General features: G+C 30.0%; 1 protein-coding gene across 1 annotated transcript; it reads left to right on the forward strand.

The window, feature by feature from the left end:
• Positions 1-4468: 4468 nt before the first annotated feature.
• Positions 4469-12667, forward strand: Rsph4a (Radial spoke head protein 4a; the record flags this gene model as incomplete). The annotated part of the gene is made up of 11 exons (XM_018505247.1): positions 4469-4791; positions 5146-5335; positions 5470-5669; positions 5812-5899; positions 6264-6527; positions 6662-6784; positions 8274-8427; positions 9465-9625; positions 9735-9958; positions 10327-10511; positions 12615-12667. Coding segments are annotated over exons 1-11 (1761 nt in total), but the record flags the coding sequence as incomplete, so codon positions are not given.
• Positions 12668-12950: the final 283 nt, after the last annotated feature.

Consider the following 12950-nt stretch of genomic DNA (forward strand, 5'->3'; position numbering starts at 1 on the left):
CTTCAAATCTTATTTTATTATATAAAAACAAATATTAGATAATAAAGTCTGCATGCAGTGATCGAGTAAGATCGTATTCATAGGTAAACACGTAATATAGTGATTTGTTTAACTGTAAAGATTAGATTTGATGATCGTGAAACCGCAAGGCATAGAAGTAATATGAGATACTCAGGATATTCCTAGCTAACATGAGAGCATCTAAACAATTTAATATTTCAAAGCACATTATCGAACAAAATGTTAAAAATGACGATTCTATTGTTAAGATTACTTACATACACACACATACAGACATACATACTGACATACACACACGTCGAAAAATTGTATAATTATTATGTATAACATTTAAATTCTTTGTTCCTACTTGTATGTAATATAATTAAAAAGTGTATAAAAAGCTTATCTTTATTTTTTCCTTAGTTTCCTGTTATGAGATACCACCTCATACAAGAAAGCCCTTGTATCTCATATTAGGAACTCTTTTTTTAAATGATCAAAATCGGCACTTTTGATAAAAAATTTCACATACAACAAAGTATAGATATTATCGATTGCTAACTTTTGGCGATAAAACTTAAATATATTTCCCGTAAATTTGATATGAAGGCAGAAATTCAGGTTACAAATTAAATAAATTACAAGTCTTTAAAAAAAGTTATCCCATAATAGGTGACTTTATCCTATAACATAACCATTAAAACGAATTATTTTTTATTACTGTGTTAAATACACTGCTTTTTTTTCATGTATAGTGCCAACCAATACCACCAAATAAGTTAGACTGCACTTTCAAAATAGGATGATGTTAGCGGAGTTCGAACAATTTTAAAACGGCGTAGTGAAATTTGTACAGAAATTTGTAAGATACAGTAGACGTAAATTTGTACATTTCACACTAAATTATTACAACAATTGCAAAAGTAACTAACTGAGAACAGAATATACTGGCTATTTTGAATTGCATATTATTTAATGAGAGTCATCTTTCAGGTACTTTATCCATGTGAATTACAATATATTAAAGTGCACTATTTATCAAACAATTTTTATTAGATAATATGTTTAAAACATATGACTACCTATACATATGTTATACAGTAATAGTAAAAATATACTTTATTTCAACAGGAGCAATAAAAAAAATTGATTGTCTAATTAAAATAATTTAGGTACCACATTTATCTTATTGATCTAATAGAAATAAAAAAATGTTATTTATTATATATAAGTTACCTTGAAAGGCGATGGCACATAATGAACAGCTTTTCCGTTCTATCCACAAGATGCCAAGAGTTCTTATTTCAACACAACGCTAGTTCTGTTTCTTGTGACTGTAGAGCCTAAAGACCGTACGACACGGAAGCCGGTCCTCACGAAAGAATGCGCGCGTACAACTCACGGGAGAAAACTAACCGAAAGAAGCGCGGAACTTGGAGAGAGAACCGACCCCCGATATGAGCTGCTTTCGGTTGGTGTGGGTGTGAAGAAGAGAGACTAACGAAGAATGATGATATGAAGGAGAGAGAACAGGGAAGAGAAGAGAGAGAAAAGAAGAAAAAAATGAAAATATGGAGGGGATGAGTAGGACTGGTAAAAGACGACGCGACGGGGTGGTCGACTGGCGAGAATGGAATGGTTGAGAGAGAGAGAGAGAGAGAGAGAGAGAGAGAGAGAGAGAGAGAGAGAGAGAGAGAGAGAAATGGTAGGGACTCATTCATACTCCAACGCCCCCGCAAATTACGAGCACTAACTCTGGCACTCGTCGTCTACATCCGAAAAGCTACCAATGCCGCTTGATTAACAAATTTATCGTTCTTCGATCTTCTTTAAAAGCATCGCCAAAGTGAAGTGTGCAAAGGAGCTTTGAGAAAAACCCGAGAGAAAATCTCGGAAATTATATTTTCGTTTACTTTTCGTTTTTTTAATACATGTGTCAGAATTCGTAAAAATATTGAAATTCTTATATAAAAAGAAAAAAGTTTAGACAACCTGCAAATTTCCATACAAACTTTCATACAAACGCGATTTCATATAAAATTTTACAGGTTATCTAAATCTTCTCTTTTAAGAATTTTTTAATTAATTTTTTTCAATTAAACATATTGTTCTTGAAAGTGTCCTTAAAACTGTCAGAACTGCAATAATTTTTAATTTATAAGTAACTAAAATTTTAGAAATTGTAGAAATTTTTGAATTACTTATTTTAAGAGAATAGTATAATATATTTAATAATCAAATTAAATTAAATTGTAAATTATATCAAATAATAGCAAAGATATATACATATATTTGCAGTAAATACATTTCATCTAAAATTGTTTGATTATAACAATAACGTCTTAATATGTCATCTTGATCAAATAACTTTCACACTAAAGTAAGAAATAACATTTTATTAACATTAATACCCATATTATATTTGTGTCTAATTAAAACATTTAGTTTTAATTTAAGAATTATTTTAAGAAAACGCATTATACTGACACTTGTGACATGCTGTAATGGTAACTATACGTTAACCATATAATATCGAAAAATGAAATGGCCGAGGAAAATACCGTGATTGTCGTCTATCGGACTATTACGCTATCCCACGCACGAGTGAGAGTCGGATTATTCGAACTCGTTTATCATCGTTATCGGTTGAAAATCGCATCTGCGATAGACGCTCATACATTAACGGCCTTTTGTTAATTAACGCATCTGGCCGTCGCGCGAACAATGCGCGTCAAACTGCAGTGGCTATTGAATTTCGGCGAATCGGGTAATCCGTTCTGCTCCGAATCCGTCCGTCCGTCCGATACATACCAGCCTGGGTAATCATGCGTTCACGTTTTATTAATCGGCATACCATTTTGTTAATTACGTGGCATTATGCAGCGGCGAAGTGCCGAGCGGAATGCCGAGTGACGCAGCTGGTCCGCTGGAAAGCATGTTGAACATTACATCCGTGGGATGATGTGTGATACGTTCGTCCAATACCACCTGTTATAACTCTTGAAATTATGAAATCCTGAACTTGATGAATATCCAATTCAATGTTTGAAACTTGCCACGTGTTCAACCGTACCTTCCAGGTACGACATAGCCATAATTTCAGCTTATTGACGATGTAGCAACGAATTGTAATTAAAGCCGCACGCATTACACGTAATCATGACTTTATATTCGGGCTGTAATATCGAAAGAAAATTTCATATATGAGAGAATTTGTAAATAAAAAATGTTATTGATTTGTGATGTTAAGTTATAATGTTAATAAGAGACTTATTAATAATTTTATAATTATTAAAACCAAAACTTATTGTCATAACCGCATTGTGTCCTCAATATTTATTCCCCAAAATCACTCTTCAATTTCATTCCTATATGTATAATAGTTCTTTAGACATTAGTGTCGTATGTATATGTATATATAGTTAGGTAGAACAAAGAATAATTTTCAAGAACAATATTTATCATAAAGACGTTTCAAAACACATTTATTTTTAGACTATTGGATAATTGTTACAGAATAAATATTTTTTGTCAGTGTATCTGTAAAACGTTAAAAAATTATAAATTTATTTTCTACGTAAACGTGTATATACCAATAGTAAATAATTAATAAAGTAAAATATAAGATGTGTTTCATCTCATAATTCAATAATTATATAGACAAATTTGTAAGCTGAGATAAAAATACTTTTATCATTATTTTTTGAGCTACTTTTAATATCATAAACTTTCGGAACCTTTTAATTTCAAGAAATCTTAACATTTACTGTTGCAGCAGTTTTCGAAGACGGGACACGTGTTTTATGCTGCAAAAGAAAGGTGGGCGTCAAAGGAAACAGCCAGTGACCTCGAGAAGTGTCCATCATATTTAGGACACCCGATAGACGATAAGTATGTTCCAGGATGCAAGCTGATAGAAACTGTGCGCGTGCGATTCATCTTTATTGAGTCATACTATTCATTCATATTTTCCTTTTAATTTACTTATTTAGAAAATTATCCACGGAATAATTGTATTGTTATATCATATAATGTAGATGCAGAATGCAGAAAAAGAAGAGGAAGTATAACTGAAGTATAACGGATTCAAATATATAAAAATATTTTAAATTCAAAGAATTGTATACAGATTTTTTTTACTATTACTATTATATTCACGTATATGTATACCAATACCAAATTCAATAACGTTATACTGAATAAAAAGTGCTTTCTTTTATAAATATTAAATTAAATTATTTTCAATTTTCAAATATTTTTTCAATTGTTTTGTATAGCTTACAGCATCTTCACTCGGAAATGGGTTCTTATTCGATAGGAATGCGTAGGAGACGTTTATCTCAACTATCGTTCTATCTACTTTTGACAAAGCTGATTAAGCATTTTTAGCAGTGCGATGTGTTGAAATAATTAGGTCATTAGATAAGATTTTATATTTTTGTAACAACAATCGCAATGATTTCGCGGCACAGGATGATACGAACGGAAAAACGGATGAACAGCGTCGATTAAAAAAAATCAGTTGGCTCTGATATAAGTTACCAAACGATGACAGAACTTGCGTAGTGGTTACGTTACTGTGATAATATTACTGAGTATCCGGTGATGTGACATCGCATACAATTTTACGAACTGCACACGGTGAGGCCTGAAAAACAACACAATAAAAATGTCATATTCTTATATCGTAGAAGAAGCACCTCCCGACGACATTCCCAGCGTGAAGCACGATATCCGACGCGCGAAGCTATTTCTTCAGAAACACAGCACGGAATCGGGTGACAGTTTGTACGTGTATCACTCAATTTTCTGCGATAAAAACTAAAACTATACACAATTGTATTCCCATTGAGACGTACTTTTATTTTCAATATTTTTCACATATTTATTATATAATTTATATTCTTTACGGAAAAAAATTTAGTAGTGTAAGAAAGTTTAGCTTGTGTGTGGTAGAAACAATTGTATTGCATTAATTCTGAAATATAAATTTTGATATCCTGTAATAATATATTTTTAAACGTTATAGAAGTTGAAATACTTATATTTCGATAAATAAAAATAAAGGAAAATTATTATAGGAGAGTAAATGCTGAGTAAATAAATTATTATTACTTTACTTGTGACAATCATTTTGATTAGATATGATCATTTAATCGAGCTTTTGGCAAAAATATTGGCAGAACGGCCACCAAATGTTGTTGATATTTTTGAAGAATACAGCAGAAAATTGAAAGAGGAGAGATTTAAAATTAAGACGGATTATCTTCGAGATTTATATATACCACCTGTGCAATATGACGATGCCAAAAAGCTCATTAAGCTCTTTCAGGTATGATTCGACAAGTAACAGATAACAAAATCACGATATATTCCAAGTTTTTTTCAAATAAATAACGTACAAACGAGGCAAACTCATATAATTTTTGTTTTACCTTACTTTCAATCTTCTTGCAATCGCGGTAGGATGTAAAGCAGATTAACAAAGACGAACAGGAGAGAATGGAGGATGAAGAGCAAAACGATAAGAAAAAGAAACTTCCCAACCTGTTGGATCTTTTATTTTACTTTGAGCAGACGGGTATAGGTTTGCCCCGACGTGAAATAGTGTCGCTTAATTTATCGATTCGGAAATTTGCCTCAACAATGCCGTTTGAAAATATTAGGTATTCGAGACTTATATGATTTCCAGTGTATTATACATATATGTATATATATATATATATATATATTATATAGTATAATATAAAACTATATTATACTCTTGTACGTTTTAATAAATGTATCTTTTTCTTATTGGTATCTTAGATTTTGGGGTAAAATACTTGGAAAACCTAAAAACTATTATATACTAGAAGCTGAACTTGAAGCAGATGAACTTGCTCGAAGATTACAGGTAAAATACTAGTATTAAAATACAATTCAATTCTGACATAATTTTTGTATTGCATAGCGCAAAAGACACTGCATAGCGATCCAATTTGTTCTCTAAGTAAACGTGGTATTACATAAAATATTTGACATTATGAATGACGTTGAGAAAATTGATACATACTAGTATATACATCTATTTATTAATTCTCATTGTATATCTTTATCATATATCTCATATACCATATAAGATTAAAAACATAAATTAAAGAAAGTACTTATAGTATATTAAAACCCTGTTATACCAACTTTTCTTGAAAAATGTAATTATTGTATTATATAAATTGTACAATCTTGAAAATTTCTAATAATATTTACTTTAAAAATAGCAAGAAAAACATGAAGTACAATTTAAAAGAGAAAAGGGGGAAATCGAAGTCAAAATAGCAACAAAACTCACAGAGGAAGAAACGGCGACAAAAATTCAGAAGGAAGACATGGAGGGAATTGTCAATACAACGAGAAGTTCACGTAAAGATAAAAAATCAGAAGGAAAGCCTTTGGAGCTTATTTTTCCATCGTTACCTGTTAATCCGTGGACACCATTGCCGGAAATACCGATCGAAAGAATCGGAAGCGGCCTCAATAAAAAAGTGTGCATTTACAAACTCTTAAATAACGAAATGTCAAAGATACTTAAATTAATGCCTACTTGACCAGCGTCACGTCGCACATTTCATTTATGTATAATTTCTTGCCACCTCATAGTAAGCTAAACCGTATTTAGGTGTATTTTGTATGCAACACGCCTGGAGTCGACGAGTGGATCGAACTTCCAACGGTTACACCGCAGCAGATAGTAATTGCACGACAGATTGTTCGATACTGTACGGGAAACTTGGAAACACCGGTACGTGATGCCTTTTAATGAAGGAGACTTCAGGTTAGAGCGACGTTATTTGTGAATATGAATACATCCATATAACGCATCTATAACATTAATCCACATATGTTGTTCATAATATCTAGTGATACGTATGACCAGGACTGGGTAAAATGCCTTTCAAATTCTATTTAAAATACTAATTGTAAAATATTAGATGTTAAACTTAATTCCTGCCGCTTTTCGTCTCCAAAATTGATTTGTTTCGAAGGGAAGATGAGTATATAAATACCTTAATCAAAGTATAAATTTCCTCCATTTTCTACTTTATTACTAATTAATAATACTTTATTAATAATACTTTGATTAAGGTATTTCCCTTCGAAACAAATCAATTTTGGAGACGAAAAACGGCAAGAATTAAGTTTAATACCTAATACTTTTAAAAAGTGTATTTAAAATGCAAAATGGATTTTTCGAATCTATTTTAAATGTAAAATGGATAAATAGGTATTTTAAATAGTTTTCGAATGCAAAATGGTTTTTCCTGCCCTAGCGAAAAAATACAGAAAAAACTATATAAATTGAGACAAAATCTTAGAAATCCTTAATTTTTCATTGATATTCGTAGTGGGACATACAGTGAGGTTTGTTTGTCTCAGAAATCCATAGTTTTTTGTAGATATTCATAGTGAGACGTAGAATAACCTTATTTGAAGGCGAAGGATTTCTTGGTTTTTCAAACAAATAACACTACTCTATGTCCCACTACAAATATCTATGAAAAATTAAGAATTTCTAAGATCTTGTTTCAATCTATATAGTTTTTCGTAAAAACTTTCTGTTAGGGTGATATAGAGAGATTTTTTAAAAGTATTTTACGTTTGACATCCATTTTCAATGGAAGCTCTGATTACAGTATTATAAATAAAGTATTTCTGACGAGAATATTTAAAATTTTTTAATATTATGATTTGGAATCGGGATCGTTTACTTGAATAAATCAAATTAATATGCGCCGGTTATGGTCAAGATTAGATGTTAAGAGAAATATACATTTTTAGAAATCTATATAGTATATTTATCTATATAGTCTATATTTTACATAAAGCTAGAACAGTTATTTTTTTACTAAGATTCGATATTTATGGACTATCAGAAATTAATTTGCTCTTTACAGTTTAATTTGCAGTTTATTTAAATATTCATAAAACAAATTTCTATTGTAAATTTACAAATATTGTGAAATCACAGGAAAACGTTACATGGTTTGTAAATTTACTGCACATATTTTTATTGCAAGGGTATTATAAATTCAAATATTTCTAACAGTGTACGATATATACAATAATTATGTGGAATAACAGTTTCTTGACAATCAGACTAAAGGAAAGCAGTTATTAAAATCAAACAACAAGTAAATTTTTAACTATAATAAAATCACTTTAATTAATCGTTCCCTGCAGTCCATCGGCTTATTCCTTTAATTTACCATATTATTTTCTTGTTCCAACAGATTCACAGTTTTCCACCGTTTCCTGGTACCGAAAAAAATTATCTTCGCGCACAAATTGCAAGGATTAGTGCTACCACTCACGTTTCGCCAATTGGCTTTTTCACATTCAGTGGAGAAGACGAGGATGAAGAAACAGAAGAAGAAAGAAAAAAAAGTAATGTATAACAAACTTCTAATTCTTATTATAGATTATCTTTTTAGTAAATGATAGAAAGATACGCAAGTTACAATAAAATTATTAGTTATACATGACCCTATATATTATTTAAAAGCGGTATCATATTTACACAGGGAATAGAAATGACTAGCTACTTGTCACTGTTGAAGAAAATATGTCAAATTTAACATAAACCACATGTCACAAACGGTTCACTTAAATTTTTTGACTAATTTAACACAAAATAAATATGTTAAAAGGTTACATAAATATTATGTAAGAGAATAAATATAATAAAAGTAATATTTCCACGGTTTGTTTACAAACCGTGGAAGCATTTTTTTTCAGAAAATTAACGTTTATAATATGTTAAATTAACACATATTTCATTCATTTGCTTAGAATTTACATTGTAAAACACATTATTTTACGTTACTTGTTCGCTTACTTATAAATTGTGTTATTTTGATACTAAATATCAATTTCACACAAAATCTTTAAATAACATAATCACATTATGTTAAATTAACACTCGAATATGTTAAAAAATTCGACACAACTGTTAACGCAGAACGTGAATGGACCGTTTTTAACACAAATACTTTCTTTATCGTTATACTTTCTTTATCGTTACTCTGTTATAATAAAGATTTGGCAATGACGAATCGTTTTAATGGCTTTAACAGTAACATCAGGGTTAGAAGTCACTCGATCGTTACTTGTAACGATTTGGATAAGTCACTAGTTATTGAAAAAATTAACTCGGCATTTGTAACTCGTTACTTTTAGTCTTTACTTAATTTTGACGAGATAACTTGTTACTCGTTACAAATTATTTTTTTCAGTAAGTAAATGCATAATGTGATGCAAGTTACTTTTCAAAGTGACTTTCCCAACCTTGGCGCAATCTTAGCGATTAGTTAGTTATTATTATAGTCATAAAAAATGACATCATTATCAAATTATTATTATAAAAAGTAATAGAAAAAGTGACTGAATAATAATTCTTCCATTCCCTGCATTCACATATCTAGTCTACACAGAAGACGAGTTATTAGAAAACATAAATTATGATCCACTGCCGATCAAGGATCTTGTAGATCCCTCCATGTCAAATTGGTGTCATCATAGTCCATATATTCTTAACCAAGGACGTACTGTCTGGTGGAATCCCAAGGAGGAAAATATTGTCAACGTTAGTTGATTAGATTAAATATTTTAGTTCTAACTGTAAAATTATCTTTCGCGGTTACTTGCGGAACTTACTTCACCAAGTTGTTTAATAAGAAGCTATAATTATATAGAAAGTATTTGAAGAAGAAGAAAAAGAAGACGTAGAAACAGATGAAGTAAAGATGATGGTGAAAGAGATTGGACTACCCCTCTTAATTCCTTTATCTGAAGATGCTATTATTGACTCCGTGATACCATGGACTGTTAGACAGTCATCATATATACAACCAGATGTTACAGTAGCTTTAATTAGGTCGAATATCTGGCCTGGAGCTTTCGCATTCGCGGTAGGAAAGTAAATGTTATACACTTATTTTTATCAGTATTAATACTTAAATTTTATTAATATATACAGATTATTTCAAAAGCCAACTATTAGTACATTTATAAAGTAATGTTACATAAATTTTTGCAGTAAAAAAGTAGAATATTTTGTCATAACATTGTCAAATTTAATTCAATTTAACAAAACGATTTTAAATTTATTTCATATCTCACATACATAACTTATTATCCATTATTAAATAACCATTTCACTTTGCCACGAATACGTTTGTGGCTTAGGATAACATAAAAAATTATGTTGAACTATCAGTTACATTACATAAGAAATTATGCGTAAAATTACGCTAAAGTGATTTTAAAAATGGTGTCATTTCACAGACGTTTTGCTACTATGTACATCGGCTGGGGCCACAAATACAATGCGTATAATTATAATCCTTCTCATATGCCACCTGTTCAAGATCAGTACAAAATTGGACCAGAAATTATGGAAATTTGTGATCCTACTGTGAAAGAAGAAGAAGCATTTCAATTAATGCGTTTGCCAGCAGCATTACCAACAGGTAATCGGTAAAAATATATACAAGCTTAATTTTTAAAATAATTTAAAAATAAGAAATCAAATATACATATATATGTATGTATACAGGGCTGGGTAAAATGCCTTTCGAATTTCATTTAAGGGGTTATGCCTACCTGCATGGTCGAAAAACACGTATTCTTGGAAAATTTTTTTTGAAAAAATTTAAAGTGCTTTTGAAATGAACGGTTATATTTTCAAATATATATATTTCAAGGATAATTCAGTATTTTTTTTATTGCAAAATATTCATAAATAAGGAAGATATGAGTAATCTCCCAGAAGCAGTTTTTCTAGAAGCGTTTTGCGGTGGCTACTCTAGCTTTGAGCTGGTTTATCTCAAATCAAAAAGCCCGACAAATTTAGTTAATATATAAGATTATCTAGTGCCCGATCGTTCATTTTTTTGAAAAATTAATTTGCGACAAAATCGCGGCTGTTCAAATTCGAAGATACGATTCTTCTACCAAAGTTCGCTCGTTTTTTACCAGTAAAAAAAATACGCATCGAAAAAAAAAGCCACGATAGGGCACTAGATTTTGTAGTATTAAAGAAGCCTATCAAATTTTATTTTGATCAATGCAGCGGTTTTCGAGATATTCTGGATTTTTTAAATGCGGTTTTGAGAAAAATGCGTTTGAAATTTGCCAAGTGATTTTGGAAGGTGTCTCTTAAAACATATCTTAGGATCCTCCAAAAACCCCTAACAGCTAGAATCAAATCCCCTACATTTTCCCCCAATATAGTTCGGACTGTACAAAATTAAAAAAAAAATACTCACGCAATTTCACGTAAAATACGTGCTTCAAACGTTCAAACCAGTACCTTTAAACTCACATAACTTCGTCAATTTTTGTCGAATCGACTTGAAATTTATAGGGAATATTTTTTAAAGTTATGTACTTTAAGATAATATCAAAATCCAAAAATCGATTTTTTTGAAGTTTACAGGTAGACATAACCCCTTAAAATACTAATTGTAAAATACTTTTAAAAGGTGTATTTAAAATGCAAAATGCAAAATAGATTATTCGAATCCATTTTAAATGTAAAATGGATAAATAGGTATCTTAAATAGTTTTCAAATGCGAAATGGTTTTTCCTGCCCTAGCGAAAAAAAAATTTTTACAAAAAAATACAGAAAAATTAAATAGATTGAGACAAGATCCTGGAAATTTTTAATTTTTCGTAATGGGACATAGAGTGAGGTTTGTTCGTCTCAGAAATCCATGTTTTTCGTAGATATTTGTAGCGAGACATGGAGTGACATTGTTTGAGAGCGGAGGATTTCTTGGTTTTTCAAACAAACAACTACTCTACGTCTCACTACGAATTTCTACGAAAAACTTCTAACAATATGATCTTGTTTCAATCTATGTAGGTTTTCGTAAAAACTTTCCGCCAGGGTGGTATACATCTTTTAAAAGTATTTTATGTTTGAAATCTATTTTTAACGGAATTTGAAGTCCTGACTACAGTATTATAAATAAAGTATTTCTGAGAATATTTAAAATTTTTTAGTATTATATGATTTGGAAATGGGACCGTTTACTTGAATAAATCAAATTAATATGAGAAGCGTCGACTACGGTCAAAATTAGATGTTAAGAGTAATATACAATACATTTTTAGATATCTATATAGTATTTACATAAAGCTGGAACATTCATATTCTTAATTAAGATTCGATATTTATGGATCTGGAATTAATTTTTTTCTTGCAGTTTAATTTGCAGTTTGTTTGAATAAAAATCTTTGGCTAATCATGGGACTTGGTTCTTCTTATATATCAATGATTCTAGAGAAAATTTATGAAAATATAGAAAAACCATTTGGCATTTACCTATTTTATAAATAGTTAAATGATAGACATGATTCCATTTAAAATGTAAAATGAAAATGATTTTCCAAAAACCATTTAAAATGGAAAATGGAAAACGCGAAATGCCATTTCCATTTTAAATACATATTTAAAATTGAACTATTTTAAATATTACCCAGCCCTGTATAATAATATGATAATTAAAATATACGTATGTATATGCATTAATTTTTTTATTTTTCCAAAAATAATTTTTTCCTGTAGAAAACGAAATATTAGCTGGAGAGGAAACGGAGGAAGAAGAAAAAGAGGAAAAAGAAGAAGAAGAAGAAGAAGAAGAAGAAGAAGAAGAAGAAGAAGAAGAAGAAGAAGAAGAAGAAATAAATACTGATAAGGAAGATGATGAATAATTTTTTTGGAATGTTATAACACATAATATATTATATTTCTAAATTTTCGCATTACAATATATGCTACATCAGTATTTTTCCTAAAAAGTGCACTAGGAGAATAATATTATATGGTCCTATATGTACCAATAATGTATAGTTTTACCATCAAAGCGTTCTTGAAACTTGAAATAATTATATATATGTATAT

This window comes from Trachymyrmex cornetzi, unplaced genomic scaffold, assembly GCF_001594075.2.
Source record: "Trachymyrmex cornetzi isolate Tcor2-1 unplaced genomic scaffold, Tcor1.1 scaffold203, whole genome shotgun sequence".
Lineage (NCBI taxonomy): Eukaryota > Metazoa > Arthropoda > Insecta > Hymenoptera > Formicidae > Trachymyrmex > Trachymyrmex cornetzi.